A 27,767-nucleotide genomic window follows, 5' to 3' on the forward strand; every position below is an offset into this window, starting at 1 on the left:
GTGAGTCTGCGCACTGGTTCTCCTCCCTCTGCCCTAAGAGAGGGCTGTTGCCCTTGACAACCAGGCGGCTTGAGGAGCTTGACAACCACCTGGGAGCTAGACTGCGCGCTGCTGCCTCTGATGGCTATGCAGCCAGATCTAGCGCTGAGAGCACCATCCACTGTGATCCTTCTCTTCAGCCTGTGTCTAGGCCTGATAGGGTGAAACTGGATCCTTGGGTCTTGGGACAACTGAAATGTGAGGTAACAGTGGGCCTCTTTACTTTTGCTAAGCATCAAAATGGACACGGTCTGGAGAAAGGGGGGGGGGGGTGAGGAAAGAGAGGTGGGCACATCTCCATTCTCCATCTTTTATACCCTCTCATTTGACCTTCTAAAAAAATACTTTTATTTACTTTTTGAAATGTGGGGTCTCACTGTGTTGCCAAGATTGCTCTAGAATTCCTGGGCTGAGCAATCGTCCTGCCTTGACCTCACAAGTAGCTGCCAGCAGCTACTTATTCCCACCCACTCCTTCTAGATTTCATCTAGTACTGACTGCCGGTATATGGGTGTATCACGATGTGAGGTGAAAAGTAAAATACTTCTCATGACTGTAACATCAAGGTTCCCCACTAGTCACCTTAAGTAAAGTATTCACTTAAAATATTTATCAGAAAAGGAGGGAAGAAAGAGGGGGCGTAACTGAATGCATATGGACAGGGAATTAAGCAGGAATGACCACAAACACATGGAAATGAACTTTTTAATTTCTGGGGACACAAAGTGATTTGAAGTTGGTCTTGAAAAAAATTTGCAACACAATGTGGCAGGAATTATGGGCAAAATGTTAAGACAAACATCTGGGTATCTCGCTACCTTGTAGCACAAGCAGGGTTTGGGGAAAGGGTTACTACCAGGGTTGTTAAGCTATGAAGTCCGAGTGACCAAGTGAGAGGGGAAGGTGGGCAGGAAGCAGTTCATGAAGAAATCTGTGTGTTCTCTGAAGATGTCATTCTCTTCATTTTATTTTAAGAAATCGTTTTTGAGGTTGGTGAGCTGGTTCAGTGGTCATGAGTCTTGCTGTTTTTGCAGAGAACCAGAGTTTAATTGCTAACACTCTTATCAGGCAGCTCGGTGCCAACTTAAACTCCAGGGGACCTGACACTCTTTTTCATGGGCATCCAAACACACATGCAGATACACAATTATTTTAAAGTAAAAAAGTTTTAGATGTTTTAAATCATTTTTCTGGGACGCGCGCGCGCGAGTACACACACACACATACACACCAAGGCTCCGTGAACGTTATAGAAGAGAGGGTAGGAAGATTTAAAGTCAGAAGTGGCAGAAAGGGCTGTGCAACATTGTCCTCTGAATGTAACATGAGTGATGCACTCATGAACTCACTACAGATGTGGTCACCTACCCAAGACTAGAGTCATCAACTTTTTCATTAGAGGGAGGAAGGGCTCTGGAGGCTTCACCCCCACCCTGAGGGACTATTAACAGTTAATAGTGGCTGAGGAAAGAGGTGTCACTTTCTTCAGTGGTATAACCCAGGATCCAGGATAAAACCTCCCACCCATGTTCATGGGGGCAATCCTACTTAACTCAGTAGGTCAGACACATAAAACACACAGGAAAGTAATGGAGGGACTTGTTGGAAAGAAAAGGGGTTTTAGCAAAAGAAGGTGGGCAGATAAAAAAGAATAACAGGGGAAGATAAAAACTAAAATTCATTATACATATAAATGAAACTGCCTAAAATTAAAAATTAATTACTTTTAAAAATCATTTCTCAAGCACTTTAGCTTTATATGAAGACACTGTTGGGTTTTTATCTCTGCTAAAGATGCTCAGGATAAATAATAGACATGGTCTCTCTCTGAGTGTTCCAGAATATCTGTGCAAGTTTTAGCATGTGACAGTTGGTCTAGGTATAACAACTAGGTGACTTGTCTTTCACTTACTTCTAGATTAACAATGGAATCACCAGAAAATAAAAACAAATAATATTTATTTATTTATACAAAATTTGGATTTTTAATTGGATTGCAGAGTAGTCAAATATAGTTGTTTTTTAAGAGAATTCTGACAAGTTATTTCAAAAGTATACTTTTTTTCTTCCAGCAATTAAATTTCCTAAGCAATTAAGCAATGCAAACATACTTTTTTTAAATTAGGTATTTATTTCATTTACATTTCCAATGCTATCCCAAAAGTCCCACACACACTCCCTCACCCACCCACTCCCACTTCTTGGCCCTGGCGTTCCCCTGTACTGAGGCAGATAAAGGCAAACATACTTTTTCTGATTATCATTTTTATGAGTTCTTCATTTGAATGAGTTTACTGTGGACCTCATAGAGATTACAGGGACATTAAATATTTTACTCACCAAATTACCACATGGTGCTTCTACTGGTATGCTATAAATGTGAATAAATCTATCCATAAACACAAAATGACTTATGTTTCTGTTTTTTGGAAGCAGGGATTATCAGCACTCTTGATATGGCATTTCGTTATTCCTCTATACAATTTCTGTTATTCTGTGGATATCTAGTCATGGTAGAGAAATTAAACTTAGCTATCTTTACGTCTCAACTCTTGATTGCTTCTTAGAGATGGTGTCTGAAAGCACAACACTTACCTAAGTGTCTTAGTTAGGGTTTTACTGCTGTGAACAGACACCATGACCAAGGCAAGTCTTATAAAAAACGACATTTACTTGGGGCTGACTTACAGGTTCAGAAGTTCAGTCCTTTATCATCAAGGTGGGAGCATGGCAGCATCCAGGCAGGCATGGCACAGGCAGAGCTGAGAGTTCTACGTCTTCATCCAAAGGCTGCTACTGGAAGACTGATTTCCAGGCAACTAGGGTGAGGATCTTATGCCCACACCCACAGTGACACACCTATTCCAACCAGGTCACACCTATTCCAACAAGGCCACACCTCCAAATAGTGCCACTCCCTGGTCCAAGAATATACAAACCATCACACTTAAGGAACATATTTTCTCTTCTGTTGCATTAATAGATATTGAAAAAATAAATTTTAGAAACTAAAGATTCATTACAATAACCAAGTCATTAGATTTGAGGTTGCAACATCATTTTGTCAAAACTATCTTCTTTCAAAAAAGAACAAGGAGAAATCTTTACATGATCAGTCATGTGTTGTGATCTTTGTTATTGACTTTTACTTTTGTATGTGTGTACATATAATTTGTATGCATATTAATGTAATTAATACCACCAGTAATTATAAAAGAAGAGGCCATGAATTCAAGAGGGTATGAGGACACAAGAGGAGTGGAAGAGGAAAAGATAGAGATTATAAAATATACTATACCCATATATGAAACTCTTAAAAATTTTTTAAAGGAAATGCAAAGTCTGATTAGCATTAAGTTGATTGTGAATATAAATAAATCATTGAAGCTTTACTGAAATTCTCTAATACTATTCTCTAGTTGACCTTTATTCCTTATTATCTAGAAACACTGTTAAGTAGTAAGAACTGATATGCACAATATATCAGTGTTTCCTAGTCATTAAAAGAGACTTTTTTTTTTTAATTCTGGAGATTTAGGTACACAGCACTTAGGGCTGTGATAAGTTAATGTATAAAAAGAAAAATGCTGTGGCCTCTCAGTGTGCGAAGGTTGTTGTCAAACACTAAGAACCCGATTATGACTTTTTCTGGGAATGAGCATGGATGTGTGTTTTGTGTTCTTTTGTAGAAATTTAATAATAAAGATATCCCCGAAGATTAGAAACAAAATCAACCAGAGGAAATTCTGAAAGTATGGGATGTAGAAATCCAAAAATATCTTCAGCAAATATTACTGTTTTAGGGGTAAGTGTTGTGCTTTCCTGTTACTGAGATAAAGTTCCTTCAAGGTAACTGAATGGAAGGGGGTTTGTTTTGGCAAATTCCTCTTGAAAGGATTTAGTCCAGCATGGTGGTGAGGATATGACAGCAGGCAGGGGCAGTGGGAAGAGGAGGTTTTGGACTGGCTGGTTAAGCTGTATCTGCATTCAGGAATCAGAGAGCAAACAGGAAGTGAGGCCTGGGCTACAAAGCCTCAATGCCCACCTCCTATAGCTAACTTTCTCCAGTGAGTCTCCACCTCTTAAAGTTCCAACAACCTTCTCAACCAGCAGCACCAACCAGGGCAAACATGGGATCAATGCCATGGAAAGCATTCCACACTCAAACCCTAGCAGTAAAATTCCTCTCTGATTGACTAAAATCAATGTTTTAAATTATATCTGCTTTTTAAAGGGCGATCTTGTGTCTAGAAAAGGGTGTATCTGAATAACTAAAAGGCAAAGGTTCTTTTAAAAAAAGAAAATCATGCTGATTGCATTACATAGCTTTTACCTGGTCTCCTAGCCCTTCACACAGAAGCATACGATGAGAGATGAGCATATCAACTGAATTACCACACCCAAGGAAATCCAGCCATCCGAATGAGTTATCTCATTTAAACACATCCATATATTTGTTAGTTTAAAAGAGGTCTATCATTGACCTCTGTTAATCCCTGCACTGGCGAGTTGGATGAATACACTGTTCTGTTCAGTTATAAACCTGTGAGATTAAAGCTCGCCTAGTGCTATTAACAAACACCAAGAAGTTAGGAAAGTCACACAATTTCACAATGAGCAGGGAGAAAACTGTTTCAACCTTTTCTTTGAATTTTTAGACCATGCAGACCAGCTGTCCAAGCTGTTGCACTGGACTTCTTGGCTCTGTGTTGACAGAATACTCTAGGAACAGAATGAAATATCTTAATCTGTTCTCCCAGATCCACAAGCATACTACCATCCTTTTCAGTCTGATTAGTTCATTGGTCGGTTGCTTGGTTTGGTTGGTAAAACTTTCTAGAATCCAGTGACAAGCTCTGAGTTAGGAACTGTTTTTCAATAATAAAGCTGGAGCTTGTCCCTCATACACCAGAAGACTTCTCCACCAGCCTTGCCTTGTCCTTCCTGGACAGATCCTATGTTTGGTACAGCCAATGAGAACTCCATAGTTAGTGCATGACCAGTTTACTTCCATCATTTATAAAGATGTTAAATGCTCCTTGTGTTTCTTGAAACCGTGTTTTCCATAACATCATTTCATAAACTAACAGCTTTTTTTCTCACAGGTTATCCAGATTATGATTGGTATCTATCATATACTCATGTGGTATTTCCTATTGCTGTTGTATATGGGACAAATTAAAGGAGTATTTGGAACATATGAACCTGTAACTTACAAAATGGGAACTTCTTTATGGGGATTTGCTGTGAGTAGAATATAATTGTGTTGGTTTTATTTAATTAAGCAAATAATATTGATTCATATAGTGGTTGATAGGAGCTAGTTTCTGAACAAAGTTTTCAGAAGAATCATATAACTAAATGCCACTTGCTGACTTATTCAAAACCTAATTTCTTCTCTCAACAGATATGTATTAAGAACCTTTCATCTATAAGTACTAAGAAATGTAGATAGGAGAATAAATGGTAATCACAATGTAGACTATATCCCTAGCATGTCAAAGACAAATACTCTTAGCTACCACATTCATTAGCATGGTTAGCTTTCAGGTTTGCTATTGCCTGTACTCTGCTGTGGTTTCTAGGAAGCCACTGGGCAGAAGGAAATCTTGGAGTGTGAAAATCCCTAGAAGTCAAGGGAAGAATATTTCACAAGACATAAAGAACGATCAGCTCTTTTGTTTTCTGTTTATTTGCCAGTAAGAAAAAGTTGAAAACTGACTCCTGGGAACCATCGTAAGCATGACAAGTAATTTTAGTAAAATGATGATGTGAGACCTAATTGAACTTGATAAGGAACATGGAATGGAAGCTGATGAAACTTTTATATTTATTTTTTTATTTGCTTTTTTATAATTCCACACATCTATACAATGTATTTTGATCATATCTACCTTGACTCCCTCCCTCCAACTCCTTTTGGAACTCCTAATATATATCCCTTCCAACTTCATGTCCTTTTTTTTATCATATCTTTTGCTGGTGTGTGTGTCGGGGCAGGGGAACCAGAATTTAAAACAAGAAATGACATGAGATAATAATAAGGGAAATGTTGCAATCATGTATTTATGTTGGCAAGAAACAATGAATTTTAGTGAACAAATAGCTATAGTCATGTTCTCCAGTGATAGTTCTCAATTAGTATTAATTTTGCTCCCTTAAGAAATATGTCATAGTATCTGGAGATGTTCTTCATTTTTATATCTAGTGCACAAGGGCCGAGCTTGCTACAGAGCACCTTATAATGCACAGAACATCAATTGCAAAGAACTATCACCATTAATCTAAATAGTGCTAAGTCACCGTAACAAGAGGGTAACAACTAATAAAAAACAGAACAGATTCTCATTGGACTTTGGAAGCTTGTGGAAGCTACGAACATGTCAAGTATCTCAACGTATTAGGAAGGAAGTTCTGAGCTGAAAAGGAGAGAGTGTGAAGTGACCATCTAGGAAAATGGAGAGGGTATGTGCCTTACGGAAAAGTAATTTGATCCTTACACAGCATCAAGGGCTCAAGGTTAAGGAACATGACTTCGCAGTGAGAAAAGTCTTTACTCATGCCCTGTTCATGTGCGGGATGCAGGCATTAAGCAGGAGTGAAACTACATTTCATCAGGATTGTGGTTAAAAGATTCTAGTTTATACAAGTTTGCACTCCTACCAGCAATGGAGGGGTATTCCCATTGATGCAAATCCTCACCAGCATGTGCTTGCTGTCCCTTGATCTTAGCCATTCTGATGGAATCTCAGGGTCATTTTGACTTGCATTTCCCTGATGACTAAGGATACTGAACATTTCTTTCAGTGCTTCTCGGCCATTCAAGATTCCACTATTGAGAATACTCTGTTTAGCTCTGTACCACATTTTTAAATTGGGTTATTTGGTTTGTTGATGTCTAACTTCTTGAGTTCTTTATATATTTTGGATATCAGTCCTCTGTCAGATAGAGGGCTAGTGAAGTTTTTTTCCAAATCTGTAGGCTCCTGTTTTATTCTATTGACAGTGTCCTTTGCCTTACAGAAGCTTTTCAGTTTCATTTATTAATTGTCAGTCTTAAAGCCTGAGCCATTGGTGTTCTGTTCAGGAAGTTGTCTCCTGTTCCAATGCATTCAAGGCTATTTCCCACTTTCTCTTCTGTTAGATTCAGTGTATCCGGTTTTATGTTGAGGTCTTTGATCCACTTGGACTTGAGTTTTGTGCAGGATGATAACTATGGGTCTATCTGCATTCTTCTATATGCAGTCATCCAGATAGACCAGCACTATTTGTTGAAGATGCTTTCTTTTATCGACTGTATGGTTTTGGCTTCTTTGTCAAAGATCAAGGGTCCATAGGTGTGTGGGTTAATTTCTGGGTCTTCGGCTCTATTGCATTGATCAACCTGTCTGTCTCTGTATATACTCAGGGTAAGAAGGATGCATACACATAAATTGCTAAAGATGAAATAATTTAGGAGAGACCTCCAAAGTCCAAAAATTAAAATCATCTAGAAAAGGATGAATGACTAAGCAGCTAATTGATGACCTCAAGCACTGGGATGGCAGATGGCAGGATCAGAAACACTTGTCTCAAATCTAGGGAAAAAATATTGGTGGAAACAGACAACTGAGGGAAAAATGCTTTCCTTGAACAGAGATGGTCTGTTGGCTGTTGCAGAAGAGATTGAGAGGTCACTGGAAGAAAGTGACCTCTAAGACATCTGTCCTGATGTGTATGCTCACTCAGGGTGTCCAAGGACAAAATCTAAGAAGGTCATGCTTATAAACAGCCCACTGCCTCATCAATAAAAAATGGTGCATTTGGCCCATAAATGAAAAGCACATGGAAGAATGAAGACAATAAAAAGATAAGACAAAAAAAAACAAAATTTTCAGACAAAACTCAGAGAAATGATTTGTGTCCCTTTGTGTTTCAGTTCATGCTATACAACCAAGTTAACCCCTGGCCTACACACACACACACACACACACACTAACACTAACACACAGACATGTTCATACACATAGCACAATTAACACTTTTAGTAAAATACCTAAATTTTTAAGATGTAGTCCAATAATGAATTTGTCATTTAGATGATAAACTTTAAAAGACAATTTCTAAATCCAATGCTTTCTAATAAGTTGGAAAACACTCCAATTTAAAAAATCCTACAAGATACACCCCATTTATGAATTAGCTTTTCAAAGAATAAATAAAATACTTTAAAAATAATAATGTAAATTTTAATATTTTCATAAATATTTTCAATATATTTCCTGTGTATTTAAGTTTTGCCTACATGACTGCGAATCATATCATGCAATGCCTGGAGAAACCAGAAGAAGGCATTGGATTGCCTGGAACTGGAGTCACAGATGGTTGTGAACTTCCATGTGGGTGCTGAGAATCAGGCCAAGGTCTTCTGGGAGAGCATCCAGCGCTCCTACCACTGGATCATCTCTCTAGCCTCCACTTCAATATTTTAAGTAAAAGACAAGGTCTAACTTTGGATCTAAAATGATAGGAAGACACTTTCGCACTGAGGTCCTGAGACAGTTCTTATCCTCAGTGTGCCCAACCTTAGCAGTGCCATCTCTTCTGTGAAGATAAGAGCCAACTGTACAGGATCGATCTCCTGGTGGAATTGTGTGAGCTTCAAAGTTTGGCCTACCCAAATAAAGTGTGGAGCATGAGAGAAATCTCTGCAGAAGACGTGGTAGAAAGAATGTAAGAGCCGGAAGTGGTTGGCACCTCCAAGGAAACAGCATCCCCAGACACAACAGAGATACTGCACATATGAACCCACAGAGACTGTGGCAGCATGCACAAGACCTGTCCAAGCTCAAGCCAGACTTGTCATTTTCGATCCCAGCATTGAAAAGAGGAAGTAGACACCTTGTCCCACCCCTACCAAGAAGCTATTTGCAATTGACGCCTGCCGAGAAAGAAACAAAAAATCAATTTTCTTCAATAAAGTATATCAGCTACTGGGTATATCAGTCACACTCCTGGGCAGGTCTCATACTAGGGAATAGCTGGACAACACAAAACAGACTCCATGGGGTTTTTTTGCATGCTTTTACTGTGGTGCTGTTGGCTTGTTTTATTTTACTTTTCTGTTTTAAGGTGGTGTTTTTGTTTGTTTACTTGCTTGACTGAGGAAGAAATAACATCAAATTGGATGGAGAACTTGGGGAGGGAGATAAATATGATCAACATATTATATGAAAAATTCATGTTAATCTTTAAAAGTATGGACCATGTTTAGTACTTTTCACAAAAATAACCTTTGCCAAAGTCGCTAAAACAGAAAAAAAGGAGAGACAGTTCCGTGGTTTAGGGGACTTCCTGATCTTTCAGAGGACCAAGGTTTGGTTCCCAACACCCATACCATGGAATTCATAACTTCTTGCAACTTCAGTTCCAGGAGATCTGATACCCACTTCTGACCTCTGGACTGACTAATGACTTCAGAAACTGATGGCACACACATAGATTCACATAAACAAAAATAAATAAAACTTTAAAAAAAAAAAAAAAGACTACTTCAGGGAAAATGTGTAGCCTGCTTTTAGACAACACAGCAGTGTTTTGTACTTCTTAAAAAATAGAAATCCTGAAAAGAAATAATGGAATGTCTTTTAAAATAATTTTTATAAAAGGTGAGGTGGCTGGGAAGTACTCAGTGAACAAGAGTATTTGCTCAGCATGCAATCATGACGACCTGTCCACAGCCATGGCAGTCCCCGACTTCTTACTGGGGGTAAAAGTTGGAATAGCACCTGAATGAGTTATGTAAGAGGAATCACATAACCAAACTTGACTGTGGGTTCGGGAGGGCTTAAGAAGCCTACAGCCTCAATCCTGCCCTCTGTCCCCTGCTTATGCTTGTTGTGACCCTCCTGCTATTTTCAATACCTGACACCTTCTGGAAAAATCATTACCTCATAATGGAAGCTCATCTTAACCCCTTCTACTAAAACTTCTCTCTTTGTTACTATTAGAATTCTGAAAATCATTGGCCTGGAAGATAGAGCTGTTTCAAAGTATGCTTAAATTGCTGAACACTATTCAATGAGTATTTACCAATACGTGTTTTGTGTCTAGTTTGTCATTTCAGGGGCCTTCACAGTAAAAGCAGCAAAATATCAAAGTAGACATATGGTGAGTTGAAATGTGGGGGGATGTCTCTAGTATGCACTTTCACAAAACAGAAGAGGTTTGAATGAAAAGAAAGGGTTGGGACTGGAGAGATGGCTCGGCAGCTAAGAGCACTTGGGGCTCTTACAAAAGACCTGAGTTCAGTTCCCCTCACCCACATTGGCTCACAACTTCCAGCAACTCCAACCCCTAAGACACACAGGTGCGTCTTTACAATAAAGAAAAAATAGTCTCTAAACAAGAAAGGAATTTACCATCTCTAAAAAAAATAAATGAGGGAAATAAAAACCTGAGATCAGATTACTTAATGTAAGCTGGATACACTTACTGGATACATTGTTATGTTAACAATAACAATGACCTTCTGCAAAAACATCTAAATTTAAATAATAATTTTGTTTGAATTTCTACTCTTAACCACTGCCTGAACAGTGTTATTAAATTTGTTTATAGACTCTAAAGCCTTTCTTCTATGTGAACATTCCTGTGCTTTAATAGATCATTTTCTGGTCAATCCACTTTGGGAATGTGGTTGTACTTTGTATCAAAGTAGGGAATTTTACAAGAAAAAAAAAATCTGTCTGTGGTGTAAATGGGAACTGTTTAGAAATAAAAATATTAGAATTTTAGACCTGAAAGACACCTTAGAAATCAATTGATCTTAACTTAAATTTTTACGCATTAAGAACTCTGGGACTGGATAGATGGCTCAGGAATTAGGAGCAATAACTGCTCCTACAGAGAACTCAGGTTCTTCCCCCAGCACCGACATGGTGGCTCATAGCCATCTGTGATTCAGCTTCAAGTGGCTCGGACGCCCCCTTCTGCTCTCCATGAGCACTGCATGTATTTGATACACTGACAAACATCCAGGCAAATCATCCAGAAGCATAAATAAATAAAATCTCAAATCTAAATTTAAAAAAAGTTCTGATATCTGTCATATGTCAATATTGACAGATGCTCCTAGCTAATAAAAACCGGGAATTCAAACATACAAAGGTTTTGAGAACTGATAGAATTCAAAAATTGGCAGCATCTGATGATAGATTCATGTTAGATATAAGATTTCATGTAAACCAGAAACAATGGCAAGCACATGTTGAAAGCTTCACAAACTACAAAAAAGATTTGAACTAGATTTTTAAAAGTAAAACGAAAACAAACAGATAAACAAAAAACATATGCAAAGTACTTCTGAATGTTGTACGTTTATGCCATGTCTCCTTTTCAGATTCTCTGTACTATGTCCCTGAACATACTCTGCATAGTTATTACGATCGTTGCAGCCAGCCTAACAATAGTGGAATTGTCTCATTTCCGTTCGGTGTCATATAGAAATTATGGCCAAGCAGTAAGTAACTGATTCTATAGAAACATCTTTTATTTTTTTTTTTTTTTTTTTATTATATGTAAGTACTCTGTCGCTGTCTTCAGACACTCTAGAAGAGGGAGTCAGATCTCGTTGCGGATGATTGTGAGCCACCATGTGGTTGCTGGGATTTGAACTCCGGACCTTCGGAAGAGCAGTCGGGTGCTCTTACCCACTGAGCCATCTCACCAGCCCGAAACATCTTTCTTTTAACGTTTGTAATGATACTTTATTCTTTGAAAGCTTTGCACAATATAGTTTGATCATATTTACCACCCACTTTCCCACAACTCCATTCGGATCCACCCCCATCTCCCTATTCCAATTTCATTTTTTGGGTTCTGTTTATCTCAATAACCAGTGGAGACTATTTTGTGCAACTCTTATGCTTTCAGGTGTGAGGCCATCCCCTGGAGTGTGATCGACCTCCCTAGGGCTATGCCCTTAAAGAAAATTGACTCTCCTTGCCCTGGAGCTGTCAACTGTCAGTAGATCCTCAGTTAGGGATGGAGACTCCTGAGCTGCCTCTCCCCAACCTCTTCCACACTAGAATATTAATCAGTTTGATCTTGTGTGCATCTTGTTCAGGAAAACACGGGTGCTGTGAGTTTGTGAGTCCAGCATCCCCTCCTGTCCAGAAGACACAAAATTGCTGGTCCTCTGTGATCTCTGCCTCTTAATGAGCTGTTTGTCTCCTCTTCCAAGGTGGTCCTGAGCCACGAGTGTGTGTGTGTGTGTGTGTGTGTGTGTGTGTGTGTGTGTGTGTGACATGTGAAGGCCAGAGAATAACTTCAAGTGCCATTTCTCAGGTACTGTCCATCTTTGATTTTTGAGATAGGGCTATTAGCCTCAAACTCCCCAAATAGGCTAGGCTATCTGGCTAGTGAGTGAGCACAGGCACGGGCCTGTCTCTGCCTCCTCAACAGATTGTGCACTCTTACTACCCTCTACACATACTCTCTCTCTCTCTCTCTCTCTCTCTCTCTCTCTCTCCCTCCCTCTCCCCTCTCCCCTCTCCCCTCTCCCTTCTCCCCTCTCCCTGTCCCTCTCTCTCTCTCTCTGTCCCTCTCTCTCTCCTTTCTTCTCTGTCTTGCTTACAAGGAAGCACTTAACTGACTAAGCCTCTATGTGGATTTTGCTTTAACACCTCAGTGCTAAATGTGTATCAGTCGTATTTTTTGTACTCCAGACATAACTACATAGACATGTAATGTATCGTACTACAGTAAATGTGAATACCCTCATTAACACAAGAGATTTACTTGAGTTGCATTGGCTTAAAATCCAGAATCATCAGAAAATGGAGAGATCTCCCATGCTAATAGATCAGTAGGATTAACACAGTAAAAGTGGCCATCCTACACAAAGCAATCTATAGATTCAATTCCATCTCCATCAAAATTCCAACACAATTCTTTGCAGACCTTGAAAGGATAATTCTCAACTTTATATAGGAAGATAACACACCCAGGATAGCTAAAACAATCCTGAAAAATAGACAAACAGCAGAGTTATCACTATCTCTGATCTCAAGCTCTACTACAAAGCTATAGTAATAAAAATCACAAAATACTCACATAAATAAACATGATGATTAAGGGACTCAAACCAAAGAAGACTCAGACATAAATCTACACACCTATGGGCACCCGATTTTTGATAAAGAAACCAAAACCACACATGGAACAAAAGAAAGCATTTTTAACAAATGGTGCTGGTCTAACAAGATGTCTGCATATAGAAGAATGAAAATAGACCCACCCATATTTATGACCTCATACAAAACTCAAGTCCAACATAAAACTAGATATGCAGAATCTGATAGAAAAGAAAGTGAAGAATAGTTTTGAATGCATTGGCACAGGAGACAACTGTCTGATCAGAACACTGATTGCTCAATCTCAAAGATAAACAGTGGGACCTTATGAAATTGCAAAACTTTTATACAGCAAAAGACAGCATTAATATGACAAAGAGGCAGACTGCTGAATGGGAAAAGATTTTTTACCAACTCCACATCTAGTAGATGTCTAGTATCTAAAATAAAGAACTCAAGAAACTAAACATCAACAAACCAAATAATGCAATTAAAAACTGTAGTACCGATCTAAACAGAAAATTCTTAGCAAAGGAAACTCAAATGTCTGAGAAACACATAAAGAATTATTCAGCATCCTTAGCCATCAAGGAAATAAAAATTAACTCTGAGATTTCCTCATATACTGTCAAAAATAAATAAGCTCAATAATGTAAGTGACAGCTCACGATGGCAAGAATGTGGAGCAAGGGAAACACTCCTCCATTGCTGGTAAGAGTGCAAACTTGTACAACCACTATGGAAATCAACATGGCAGTTTCTCAGAAAACTGGGAATTGATTCACCTCAAAACCTAGCTATACCACTCTTGGGCATATGACTAAAGTACATTCCACCCTATCACAAGGACACTTGCTCAAATATTGTGGCTTTATTCATAATAGCCAGAAACTGGAAACAACTTAAATGTTCCTCAACTGGAGGATAAATAAAATGTAGTGTATTTACAAAGTGGAGGATTGCTCAGCTGTAAAAAGTATGAAATTTGCAAGCAAATGGATGCAACTAAAAAAAAAAAATCATCCTGAGTGAGAAAGACAAATACGGTGTGTGTTCACTCATAAGCGGATATTAGGGGTTAAGTAAATGATAATCAAGCTATAAACCAGAGAGGTTAGATAAAGAAGAGATATGTAGTGAGGGGTTGGAGGATGCACAGATCTCCCTGGGAAGAGGAAATAGAATAGATTTTGTGGGTAGACTGGTGATGGGTGAGGACTGGAATAAGAGGGATCAGATGGGGGAAAGAGCTAAAGGGAAGAGACAACTAGAACTGTGAGCATTCAAGAGGCCACGTGGAAACCTATCGCAGTGGAAACTTTCTGGAATCTATAAGGGTGATTCTAGTGGAGACTGCAAGTACTGGAGGATATAGTCTTAACTGGCCATCTTTTGGTAGCCAGGAAAGACTTCCAGTGTTGGAACTGGGCTGGATTTGGTTGAGTTGTTGGCAGAGGTGGTCCCGTAGAGATTCCTAAACTTCCCAGGCTGACACTAGGACAGAGGATCACTACATAAGCTGACAGTGGGAGCCATTGCTAAGGACAACATCCACAAAGATCATTGAGAGGTAGAGCTGATACCTGCATGGAGACTTTATCCCTACATTGTAGTCTGTTTGGTGCAGAAAGCTAGGTACTCTGCAGGTTATGAAAAAAGAAACAAGACACCAACCCAGTCACAAAACCCTCAGTCTACAATCTATCCTCCCTGCAAGACATGCTGGGGCAATGGTGGCACAAATCTTGTGAGGTAGCCAACCAATGTTTGATTTAACTAGAGGTCTGTGCCATGATAGGAAACCCAGGCTCGGCACTGCCCGGATGGCCAGGAAGACAAGATTGGATAGCCTAAAGACCTAGGATAGAACCAAACACTGTTGGCCAAAAACAGAACAAAACAAAAAAAGTCAATAAAATGATTCCTTATTCTGCTATACTCATAGATAAGTGTCTTGTTCAGTTGCCATCTGTAAGGCTACCTCCAGCAACAGAGACCCATGGCCAGACATTATTCTAATAGAGACTTAATTGGACGTCTCCATTGGGTTTCTGCCCCTGGAGCTCAAGGTGACCCTACAGAAGAAGAGAAAGAATTATGGGGGTCGAGATGGAGACACCTGGGGAACACAGCTCACATATCAACTAATCCCGGCTCTTGTGGGCACACAGAGACTGAAGTGCAATCACAGAGTCTGCAAGGGTCTACAACATGTCCTCTATGAATTTGTTATGGCTGTTAGCTTGGTGCTCTGTGGGACTCCTAACGGTGGGAGCAGGTTTGTCTTTGACTCTTTCTCCTGCTTTTAGGACTCTTTTCCTCCTATTCCGTATCAGGCCTTAACCAGCCTTGATATGAAGGCTTTTGCCTTATCTTACTTTATCTTGTGTTGTCATGTTTGCTTATTGTCTCTTGGAGGTGTGTTCTTTTTTAAATGGATATGGGAGAGAGGAGAACTAGAGGGGAGTTGGGAAGAATGGACTGAGAGAAAACTGTGGTCCAGATGTATTATCACATGAGAGAAAAATTTATTTTCAATAAAAAACAAAAATTATACTATTAGCACTTAGGAAAAAATAATATGTGCTAATAAAAACATTATTTTTAAAGTAAAAAGAAAAGGAGGCAACAGCAAATTCAGCTGTTTCATACCTGGTCATCATTACATATGTCACAGAATTATCATAGCAACCTCCTTCCTCTCAGCTCCCAGTTTCTTTCTCATAACTGACCCCAAATTGCTTTCCTCATGCTTATATTAAATTAGAAAAATTAGCCCAGGCTGGCCTCGAACTCATGATACTCCTGCCTCTGCCTCCTTCAGCAAATCCTACCGGTGTGCGCCACCAAGGAGAAAAGCCTCAAAGATATGGGCACAGGGGAAAAATTCCTGAATAGAACAGCAATGGCTTGTGCTGTAAGATCGAGAATCCACAAATGGGACCTCATAAAATTGCAAAGCTTCTGTAAGGCAAAAGACACCATCAATAAGACAAAAAGGTCACCAACATATTGGGAAAGGATCTTTACCTATCCTAAATCAGATAGGGGACTAATATCCAATATATATAAAGAACTCAAGAAGGTGGACTCCAGAAAATCAAATAACCCCATTAAAAATGGGGCTCAGAGTTAAACAAAGAATTTTCACCTGAGGAATACCGAATGGCTGAGAAGCTCCTGAAAAAATGTTCAGCATCCTTAATCATCAGGGAAATGCAAATCAAAACAACCCTGAGATTCCACCTCACACCAGTCAGAATGGCTAAGATCAAAAATTCAGGTGACAGCAGGGATGTGGAGAAAAAGGAACACTCCTCCATTGTTGGTGGGATTGCAAGCTTGTACAACCACTCTGGAAATCAGTCTGGCAGTTCCTCAGAAAATTGGACATAGTACTACCAGAGGATCCAGCAATACCTCTCCTGGGCATATATCCAGAAGATGTTCCAACCGGTAAGAAGGACACATGCTCCACTATGTTCATAGCAGCCTTATTTATAATAGCCAGAAGCTGGAAAGAACCCAGATGCCCCTCAACAGAGGAATGGATACAGAAATTATGGTACATTTACACAATGGAGTACTACTCAGCTATTAAAAAGAATGAATTTATGAAATTCCTAGCCAAATGGATGGACCTGGAGGGCATCATCTTGAGTGAAGTAACACAATCACAAAAGAACTCACACAATATGTATTCACTGATAAGTGGATATTAGCCCAAAACTTAGGATACCCAAGATGTAAGATACAATTTGCTAAAAGCATGAAACTCAAGAAGAATGAAGACCAAAGTGTGGACACTATGCCCCTTCTTAGAATTGGGAACAAAACACCCATGGAAGGAGTTACAGAGACAAAGTTTGGAGCTGTGATGAAAGGATGGGCCTTCTAGAGACTGCCATACCCAGGGATCCATCCCATAATCAGCCTCCAAACGCTGACACCATTGCATACACTAGCAAGATTTTGCTGAAAGGACCCTGATAAAGCTGTCTCTTGTGAGGCTATGCCGGGGCCTAGCAAACATAGAAGTGGATGCTCATAGTCAGCTATTGGATGGATCTCAGGGCCCCCAATGGAGGAGCTAGGGAAAGTACCCAAGGAGCTAAAGGGATCTGCAACCCTATAGGTGGAACAACAATATGAACTAACCAGTACCCCGGAGCTCTTGACTCTAGCTGCATATGTATCAAAAGATGGCCTAGTCGGCCATCACTGGGAAGAGAGGCCCATTGGTCTTGCAAACTTTATATGCCTCAGTACAGGGGAACGCCAGGGCCAAGAAGTGGGAGTGGGTGGATAGAGGAATTGGAGGGGGGAGGGTATGGGGAACTTTTGGGATAGCATTTGAAATTTGAAATGTATATAAAGAAAATATCTAGTAAAAAAATAATAAAATAAAAAAATTAAAGTCTAAGCAAAACTAATTTTTCATAGTGCCCCAGGCCATTTGCACAGTCTCTAGGCATCCAGGCTGCTAATTATTCTTCCTCCCAGCAACTTCCAAGGCACTCTGATCTTATGTTGAAAACAGAAACTGACTCCATTTGATAAGGAAGGGAAAGAGTTCCTACTGCTTTCCTGAGATAACATGAAAATGTCTATCTACGCAAAAGAACCGTGCAATTCAGTCTCTGCAAATTCCCTCAGATCCTGAAATAACGTGTACTGGAACACAGGTACATGGTCATTATATGTGCCTACTTAATTCCCAAGTTTCTCATTTAGGAATCAATTCAAACACTTTGCAGATATGCAAATTCAATTATTTTTGAACTGCAGAATGATAATGATGCCTTGGGGAGGTATTAGCATACCCACACGAAGCAGACTTCTCCTCCCCCTGGGTGCCTTGCCACTTATTCAGGGAATTCAATGAATTTGTCCTCATTCCTGGATATCTGTCATGGTCCACCTATGATAGCAGCAGAGTGACTTAACCTGTTCAAACTAAATTGAGAAGTCATAAGATAAGAGTTGGATCTCAGGACAATAAATACCATAGAGAGAAGGCAAGAGCTAAGAGCTACAACAAATGCTTAGCCAGCCAATCGCTAGATATCCTACAACAGCACAACTTTGGCAAACAAAGACCATTAAAATCCAATTAAGATTCATTTCTGGGCCATGGTGGGGGGAGGGGGCAGGGAGGGGGGATCGGTACAATGACACCGAAAACAGCTCTTAACTGCATGGTGCTCACTGTGTGAGCCCTCAGGATTTCAATTCTTTTCTATTGTTCTTTTTAAATATTTCTGAGACACAGGTTAGTCCCATTGTTATGGCTCTAAAAGAAGAGAAATCCATTCATTCATTGAATTTTAAACTATTCACAGAGGACGAGAAATTGTGTTGCAGTTCATCATTCCTTCACTTACTCAGAATCTTTCAAACTGATTGAGGTTAATATATATAAGTATAGATGACAGCAAAATGGGTGACGGATAATCTAAAGATACACATACCAGGCATGCATTCATATACAGGAATAGAGAGAGAGAGAAAGACAGATAGATTTATATATATTAAAACAAAGATATAGGTGATAGGAAAGTAGGTATGAAAATAGATGCTAGATTAGATAGATAGATAGATAGATAGATAGATAGATAGATAGATAGATAGATAGATAGTAAATTAAAATATGATTGCTAGATGATAAAACATAGATACATAAAGCATATATATTAATACATAAATGATAGATACATGTATAGATACATAGGGAGATGATAAAAAGATGGATATATAAAAATCTGATAGGTAGATAGAAAATATATAGATAATACATAGGCATAATGTTTACATACACTACAAGTGCATTACCCACTGAACCATCTCCCCAGCAGGAGATAAGCTATCTTTGAGCTACGTTTATATTGGCCTCTGACTTGTTTTGGAGCTATCCTTTACTCATGGAGAAGACAGTGCACATGTCAACCTATGTACCCATTAAAACACAGTTTTTATATGCCCTTGACATCTCTCATGTGCACTCCTTAGCAACGATGATACCTAAAGGCCTATATGGAAACCTGGTGGAAGTCCCATAGTGGAAATGGAGGCAGGAGTTGGGAGGTTTCCAGCTACTTGGAAAGAAATAGAAAAGAAAATGAGTGATGAAAATAGAATATGCAAATCAGCAGTCCAGTACTAGACTCCAGTACTAGACTAGACAGTACAGAGACTGGTATAACTGCCAAATTAAAAATTATCAAAGGATAAAATAAAAGACCTGGAATACTCTTTTCCAATACCAATCTAAATGATGTTTTTACATCCAGTCCTGATACACTAAATGGTATTCTATTTCTTTTTTTTAACTTATTTATTTATTTATTTATTTATTTATTATATGTAAGTACACTGTAGTGTGTCTTCAGACACTCCAGAAGAGAGCATCAGATTTTGTTATGGATAGTTGTGAGCCACCATGTGGTTGCTGGGATTTGAACTCAGGACCTTTGGAAGAGCAGTCAGCGCTCTTAACCACTGAGCCAGCTCACCAGCCCAGTATTCTATTTCTTTACACCTCAAGAAAGCATTGCTATGATATAACTTAGTGCTATTTGGACATGGAGAGGATTAATTGATTAGGTCATAGACACTATAGTTTATTATTCCCATAAAATGCTAATGAAATGCCTCTAATTATTTTTTCTAAAAATACTTGTTTACTTGTTGGACACCTTCTATATAATTGCCTCTAGAATGCAAAGGGCCACCAGAAGCTATCCCATCCCTAGAAGCAAACATGGGTGAAGGCCTAGGAGAAGCTCAGCCTCCTTGCTAGACTCAGAGAGGAGCCTAGCTCATGTAATGTAGATCTGAAATTGGTAGAGTTCTCCATCTCACACAAATGCAACCATGACAGAAATGCAGAGAAAGGGTTATCCACTCAAAAAGTGAAGAACAAGCCGGGCGTGGTGGCGCACGCCTTTAATCCCAGCACTCGGGAGGCAGAGGCAGGCGGATTTTTGAGTTCGAGGCCAGCCTGGTCTACAAAGTGAGTGCCAGGACAGCCAGGGCTACACAGAGAAACCCTGTCTCGAAAAACCAAAAAAAAAAAAAAAGTGAAGAACATTTTCTAACAGAGTACCTACCATCATCAACTGGTGAGAAATGATGATCTCAGACTGAGATTGTTTGATGAGACAAACACAGTTTTGGTTTTGCTGCCTCCTCAAACAGTCTAGTAAGTAAAACTGGAAGCTCTCAAGTAGAGCTATCTACATTGAAGCCAGTGATACAAGATTCATGGGAGCATTGCCTGAGCAGGTCATGACTCTCTTCCAAGCCTTGGTTTCTTCAGCAAAGCAACAATGAAGAAATTAGTACCATTGCCAAAGAGCTCAACAATGCCAAAGCCCCTGATAAACTCTATGTTCAATGCATATTCGTCATAAATATTACACTGCTCTGTGCTCAGCTTACCATGGAAGGGATGACAATAATATTAGATGGCTTACAAGGTGTCCCAAAGAAGGTCACATAGCACAGTTCCTGAACAGCATGCTGGAGTTGATGAGAGGTGAGCTTTGCAGGAAATGGTACCTAACCGAGCAGGAAAGCTGGGAGAAACAGCACAATTGAGGACTGCAATTGTGGACTGGGTGGAACCAGATCCCAGAAAGGCTCAGCATACAGGAAAACACAGGCTTGACAGGGCATGCAGTGATATAGGAGGATGGGAAGAGCAATGGAGGGCCTGACAGAGCTGATACAGCTAGCTGGAGAGCCTGGCAGGGCTGATGCAGCCAGCTGTTGGACATCTTGGAAAGATCCTAACTAGAACAAACAACACTCATCTCCCAATTGCTGGATCCGAGCTGAAGTCAATCCATTCAATCCTCACCAGAAAAGAAAAACCTCAGACTCACAAATTTTAGTGTCAGAAAAGAAAAGATCCCATACGTAAGCCAGCATGTTGGTGCCCGCCTGTCACCACATCACTCAGGTAAGTGAGACAACAGATCAAGAGTTCTGGGTCATCCTGGGACACACAGTAAGTTCTAGACCAGCTTGGGCTACATGAAACCCTGTCTCAAGAAAGAAAAAACTATATCAATGCTAGAGAGATGGCTTAGTGGAGTACTCTCTGCTCCTGTACATGCCTCAGGCTGGTTCCCAGCATGTATGTTGGGTGGCTCACAACCAGGATATTATGAGCTCCCCTTCATCTCCAAGAAGTTTGAGCCCCTCTTTTGGCCTCAGCAGACACCTGAACATGTGTATATATATGCACACATACATATAAAAATAAATCTTTTAAAATATTTTTAATTAAAGTAGAATTATACCATTTCCCTCCTCTTTTCTCTCTCCAGCCCCTCACACACACACACTCACACACTTTCTCTTAAATGAATGAACTTTTTCTTTATCACCATTACATAAAGAGAGATGCTTAAATATATAATATAGCCTGCTGAGTCTATTTTTGTTATTTGTGTGTATATGATTTCATGGCTAGCCAGTTTGTACTGGATAGTCAGTTAAGGGGCTCATATCTGAGAGAAACTAATTCTGCCTTTCTCAACAGTCATTGGCAGTCTGTAGTTCTTTGTCTAAGAGTTGGAACCTGTGAGATTCCATCCTTGTTTACTAATATGTCTGTTGTCATTGGCATTGTTTAGGTCTTGTTTAGGCAGCCATTTCTGGCCAACACAGTTTCATGGCGCACTTCCTGGTCTTCTGGCTCTTGAAATCTTCCCACCTCCTTGTCTTTCAGCCTTGGGTGTAGAAGTTGTGTTAGAGATGTACATGGTGCTGGACTCCCCATGATCCATTGGTCTCTGCATTAGATGCAGTTGTGGTTTTCTATACTGGTTTCCATTTGCTGTAAAGAGAAGCTTTTTTGATGAAGAGTGGTAGCTACACTTAATAGTAGGCATAAAGATAAGTTTTAGAACATAGTTAAGAATTACGCTAGTCTAGTAAAGCAATGGTAATAGGTTCTCTTGTAAGAACCATGGTCTCACTAGCCCTGGGCAAAGTTGACTAGGTTCCAGGTACCCGGCATGATCTCCCTCCTGCTGAGTAGGTCTTAAGACCAATTAGACAGCCATTTGTTACAGCCAACAGGTTAAGTGCCACAATTGCACCTTTTAAGGATATCTTGCCCTTTTTGGTCATCATTGTTATTCATAGTTATCACAGCTGGACAGAAAAATGCATAGCTTCCCTGGCATGACTTTTGGTGCTATGAAAGCTAAAGTACAAGAAAGAGGCTTTCCGTTTAGCCTACCTTAAATAACCCGAGTCCTGTGTGATATTTTCAGCGATAAAGGCTTATCTTCAGCCTCCAAGAGGCAACCATGGGCTGGGGGTTGGTGAGCTAGGTTAGTGGCAAAGACCTTGCTGTTCAAGTGTGCATACAAGACTTCAGATCCAGAGGTCCCACATAAATGCCAAGTGGGAAGGCAGAGACAGGGAATCTCAAGAGCAAACTGGCTAGAAAGACCAGTCACATCAGAGAGTTCTGGGTTTGATTGAGAGGCCCTACCTCATCTAATAAGGTAGAAAAATAATCAAGGATGGTTCCTAACATCAGTCTTCGAGGGGCTTCTTCAAGCACACACATTCATGTACACATACAACCACACATTTGCACAGTTACATACATACACACATGCATAAAATACATACACAAGAAAATAAAACAAAAACTAATAATGACTTTTTAAACTGGGCCAACTAGATGACCCAGCAGGTAAAATCATTTGCCTTTCCTCACAAACCTGATCACCTAAGTTCAATCCTGGAACCCATAGTGGAAGGAGGAACAGGAATTCCTGGTAGTTGTCCTTAGACCTCCAGATGAGCACCATGGCACGAGTGTACACACACCACCACCACCACCACCACCTCCACCTCCACCTCTACCTCCACCATCATCATCATAATAAATAACCAAGTTAGCTGAAAAGTTTAGATAGTGAATACATTCATGAGCCTAAAAAGTGGAAGAGGTGTGACAGAAAAGCTAAGAGGTGATGAGGAGGTGCAGAAGCCCCAGACAATGCATTGGGAAGAATAAAAGTATGACAAATGAAGCTGGAAGCAAACAACTGGAAACTCTCAGAGAAATCAAACAGGAAAAGAAGGACACTTGTCCCTGTGTTCCTTCCTCTCTTTGAATCTTATTCTAGGGTCCTCTTGGGTGGGCACACACTAAAAATAATGATCCATCATCTCTCTCTGTTTCCTGGTTTCAGAAGCTGGGAAGGGAAGTGTCCCGTGTTTTGTTGTGCTCCTACCCCCTGGAATTCGCCATTGCCCTCGTGTACTCCATCTCTAGTTGTACATATTTGGTAAGTCTTTCCTCTAGCAATTCAAGGGCTTTGGTTCCTAGTACCCAAACTTCAGGACATACGTGGCAATCTACAACTGTCTGGAACTAATAACAATAGAATGTGTAATGTTTCCTTTACCTTTTGTTTTCTGTTGCCATAAATATGGGTTTAAAACAAGATGACAAGAGTAATATATGAAACTATAAATTTAAAAATTAAAAATACATATATAAAAGGTGAATTTTTCCTTAATATTGTTCTCATTGCCTCCACACATTCGAACAAAACACACATATACATATTCACAATAAACACACATACACATACACAGAAAACCAAAAAACACACATTCATTCACACTCAGTAAGCAGAGAGATAGATGCTGGTGCTCATCTTGCTTGCTTCCTTTTACACAGTCCAGAGTCAGCCCACAGTATGTTGCCATCCACAATGGGGGTGGATCTTCCCTCAGCACACCCTCTCTGCAAACACTAATGCACAAAAAAAGATCCAGTAGTGGATCTCCTCAATGGTTCTCAATCCCCTTGTTACACGCATATAAGGATTAACCATTGTATCTAATTTGTAAGGAAGTCATTAGTAAGGAAAACTTGGAGACTCAGCAGCCTTGCTGCTTGGAGACAGATGATTTGGCTTGAGGTATAGCATAGAAAGTTTCTTGGTCGGGGTGGGGGTGGAGATGGGTCAGTGTTACTGAAACTGCAGAGTTTGGTAGCAAATAGGCAGATAAAACAAACACACTCAGTCCAGCTGAAATCATAGGAGACAATATTACTGTTGGGACAAAAAACTGTCAGAACTCAACAGAGACATTCAGAGAAGACAGTCACCACTGTGGACTGATAGCTGGTCAGTACCTGTACCTGGAAAAAAATGTAAACATGTTCATAGCTCTGCATGCACTGAGGAAACTAGAGACAGTCCTACTGAGCGTCCCCCCTTGGCTCATAAAAAGCTTCCAAAAAAATAAAGGGAAAGCCAGAGTATATACAAACGGCCCAAACTTTATAAACATTTCTCAGAGCCTGTATTGACTGAAGATGTTTTAGTCTTCTAGTTCTGCCACAGCAAAGCACCATAGATTATGAAGCTTAAACAAGAAAATTTATTTTCTCAAAATTCTAGTTTAGAAGTTCAAGACCAGAGTGCTGCAGGATTAGCTTCCTCTAAAGCCCCTCTCCTTGGTTTTCAGTGACTTCACAAGGTCTTTCCTTAGACAAATCTGTGTCCTAGTATCTTCTGTATACACCAGTCACATTTGACTACAGCCCTGCAAAATGACATTTTTATAACCCTGTTGACCCCTTAAAGACCTTACCCCCAAATATTCTCACATTTCAAGATGCAAGTGGTTAGGATTTTGATGTATGTATTTGGAGGACTGTAATGTGGGCCACAAGATGTGTTTAGTATTAGCCAATCCAGATAGATGAATGGTGGACAAATGAGTGACAGCTGAAAAGACCATGTCAAGAATGGAGACCAAACCAACACAAAGCTCCTGGGATAACCAAAAAGTATCTTCCTGTCCTTCCCTTGGCACACACTCACATAAACAGAGTACAGGTTAGTAGAAGTCTTCACCATCACAGTGTTAGGCGATGTCAGCACGGGGTACCAGTAAGGTACCATGCCCTTTCCTCCTCTGGTGTGTTTTATAAGTTCTTGAGTCTGTCTTTACTTATTTGATTTTAATAAGCTCCTATGCTCTTATAGTCCCAGTGTACTTTGATAAATTTGTATGGTGGCACCTTAACAACTTTAAAAAATCAGTTATATGGCGATCTGCGTCTTGAAGGTGGTGCCAGACAGGTGGTGATGTTTATGTTCCCGCTATAGTTCAGACTCTCCCAGAATGCATGCCTTTTAATTTATTCATATGAAGTTTCAAGCCAACAAAAACTAAAATATTTATTTAAATATTTCTGGATACAAGCTTAGCTAGAAAAACTAGAAAGAAAAAAAGAACTGATTACCTAAAAGTCATAATAACTCTGGAAAAGGAAAGAATGGACAATCATTGGGAAATTTCATATGGCTAGGATGAATCTGGGAGTGGTTGCATATATAGTGAGCTCAAAAAGTCCATGAATTTTTAAAACAAATTGGGAAGGAGACTGATTTGGTGGTTAAGAACACTTTTCCAGAGGACCTAGGATCAAGTTTAGTACCCAACACCCACAGGGCAGCTCAAACAATCTGTAACTCTTGCTCCAGGGACCTAACGCCTTCATCTGGCCTCTCCAGGTATCAGGCATGCAAGTGGTACCTACACATGCAGACAAAACAGCCACCCACACATATAAATAGAAGAAACTATATCACAAGTCATGCAGTAGAGACTTAAAAATAAGGTAGACTGGATTGAGAATGAAAACAGAAGAGAACACATAGCTCTATGGATTGTATTCCATAAGTACCAATGTGACCTATACTCTATTTAATTCTCCATTACTCACATGATTGGATGTCATCTGTAAGAGACTGTTTTTTCTTTTCCAGGCTAGAAACCAAGAGGAAACTTTTGAAAGTGTTACTGAAGTAGTGGAAAGCAACTCCTGAAAGCTGAAGACATGAGCAACTTTCATGGCTGCTAACACCTGATGTAGGTGCCCATGAGATTCCCATATAACAAGGCACACCTCATGCATTTTGTGCAAAAGGAAATTCACAACAAGGTGAAAGTTATCCCTTGGTATTTAAGGAGTGTCTACATACAGATATTCTAGGTTCCAGAGGGGAAAGCTTTTCCTATGTAAGTATGAGACCATCGCAAGAAAGCATTTGCTAGCTAGCCACTCTGAAGAGATGTCAACTCTCCCCAGCAGATCATCTGCAGTTGACCAGAAAAACCACTTGTAATCTGTAGAATGCAGGCTATGAGATTTGGAGCACAATGTGTAACTCAGAGGAAATTTTTAATTTCTTTCCCTATGAGTGAAAAGCACGTTCCACGTTCTGCATTCTTCTGCTCAAGCTAGCTTCTACCTCCACAAAGCGAGGCTCAAAAGGTCACCAATTTAGTGCCTTTATTGTCCCAAGGCTTTTCCTGTCCTCATTAAAGTTCCTTTCTGCCCTGCACGTCTCTGCTGCCTTTTTCTTCCTCTTGTTCCCCTACTTTCTACTGTTTGTTGAGTTGATGTTCACTCCTGTTGGAAAGCTTCCCAGGAAGCTGTTCTGCGTGCAGCTTACCTGCTCTCCTAATGTGGAACGTGGCATCAGAGACGTTTCCTCAGCAACACCAGCAATGCTAAAGAACACCGATCCAGGGATTATTTGTTTTCTTCTCTGTCTCTCAAGACATTACAATAGTTGTTCTCCGTGACTATCAGTCAGGATTTCTTGATTCTACGGAATCTTACATAAAACAGAGGAATGCAAACACAGAGGGTCTAACAGGAACCACCTGGGATAGAATTCATTGTTAACAACTGGGATCAAAAAGGGCTCCACCTAAGATTCACTTAATCTTAGAAGTCAGGGTCAAGGGCTTCCTGCCCTTGCCATAGTTCCTATTTTAGTTTATTGTATAGTCCACCTTCTCCTTAGGCCATTGTAAATACGTGTGTATGGGTGTAACTCAGCTCTAGTCTTAGAAGCCAGGTGTGAGGTCTTTACTCTCTTAGGGCAAGGGCTTTCACACCCAAGTCATGGTTCTGACTAGGGAGTTCTGTTCTAGCTAACCATCTCATGAATAATGCAATACTCTAAAACCACAGCCCAATCTACTTCCTAAACCATTGTAAATTCCTGTATATGGGAGCGACTTGGCTTTTATTGATAGTGTAATACCAGAGGCTATTCTGAATGTCACTGTCTAGCTCAAGGACGGTCTAGGACTGTTGGAACACTGGCGGAAGGCTTTAGCTATGTCAGAATTCAATCTTAAAAGGCACTTATAATAGGATAATACTAAGAGAGCACATGGATCCATACACTAGACTAACGCGGGAATGGAAAATTACTGTATGGGTTAGAAAGAACGCCAGACTCCAGGAGCGAGTTTCTGTGAAACTCTTTTTGCTTCATGAGCAGCTTTTAAGCATCCCTGCCTGACAAACTGACTCGACCGGAGTGCCGTGGCATTTCTCCCTTTCTTTTTTTATTTTTTAGCTGAAGTTTTAGGATGTCATGCTTCATCATAGTTACAGATCTCAGGAGCACTTTAAAGATGAGTGGAAACACAACGATTACTAATAAAACATACATACAAGTAACAGAGTACATACTGAGCAGGGTATGTTTAGGAATACACACATATACATATACACATATACATGTGTAACAATTA

The 27,767-nt window shown here is 39.9% G+C and overlaps 1 protein-coding gene across 3 annotated transcripts; it reads left to right on the top strand.

The window, feature by feature from the left end:
* Positions 1–54: 54 nt before the first annotated feature.
* On the top strand, positions 55–26,557 carry Ms4a13 (membrane spanning 4-domains A13). Of its 3 annotated transcripts, XM_085833969.1 has the most exons (8): positions 57–242; positions 2,730–2,863; positions 3,729–3,844; positions 5,145–5,285; positions 10,132–10,188; positions 11,420–11,539; positions 23,378–23,473; positions 25,979–26,557. In XM_085833969.1, the coding sequence occupies exons 3-8, from the start codon at positions 3,794–3,796 to the stop codon at positions 26,036–26,038; spliced, it is 525 nt and encodes a 174-aa protein (XP_085690095.1). In that variant the 5' UTR covers positions 57–242; positions 2,730–2,863; positions 3,729–3,793; the 3' UTR covers positions 26,039–26,557. The 3 variants fall into 3 exon arrangements, with proteins under 3 accessions (XP_085690096.1, XP_085690095.1, XP_021006907.1); XM_021151248.2 differs by lacking the exon at positions 2,730–2,863; XM_085833970.1 differs by lacking the exons at positions 2,730–2,863; positions 5,145–5,285 and having other exon boundaries at positions 55–242.
* Positions 26,558–27,767: the final 1,210 nt, after the last annotated feature.

The sequence above is a fragment of the Mus caroli genome, unplaced genomic scaffold (genome assembly GCF_978045245.1).
Source record: "Mus caroli unplaced genomic scaffold, Mus_caroli_1 scaffold_20, whole genome shotgun sequence".
NCBI lineage: Eukaryota > Metazoa > Chordata > Mammalia > Rodentia > Muridae > Mus > Mus caroli.

What these genes read in the sequence shown, in the direction of transcription:
- Ms4a13 (XM_085833969.1), top strand. Translation starts at nt 3,794, where the DNA reads ATGGGATGTAGAAATCCAAAAATATCTTCAGCAAATATTACTGTTTTA. An exon ending in CTTCTTTATGGGGATTTGCT is followed by an intron (nt 5,286 to 10,131) that starts GTGAGTAGAATA and finishes TTTTGTGTCTAG; the next exon opens with TTTGTCATTTCAGGGGCCTT. An exon ending in TCTCTAGTTGTACATATTTG is followed by an intron (nt 23,474 to 25,978) that starts GTAAGTCTTTCC and finishes TTTCTTTTCCAG; the next exon opens with GCTAGAAACCAAGAGGAAAC.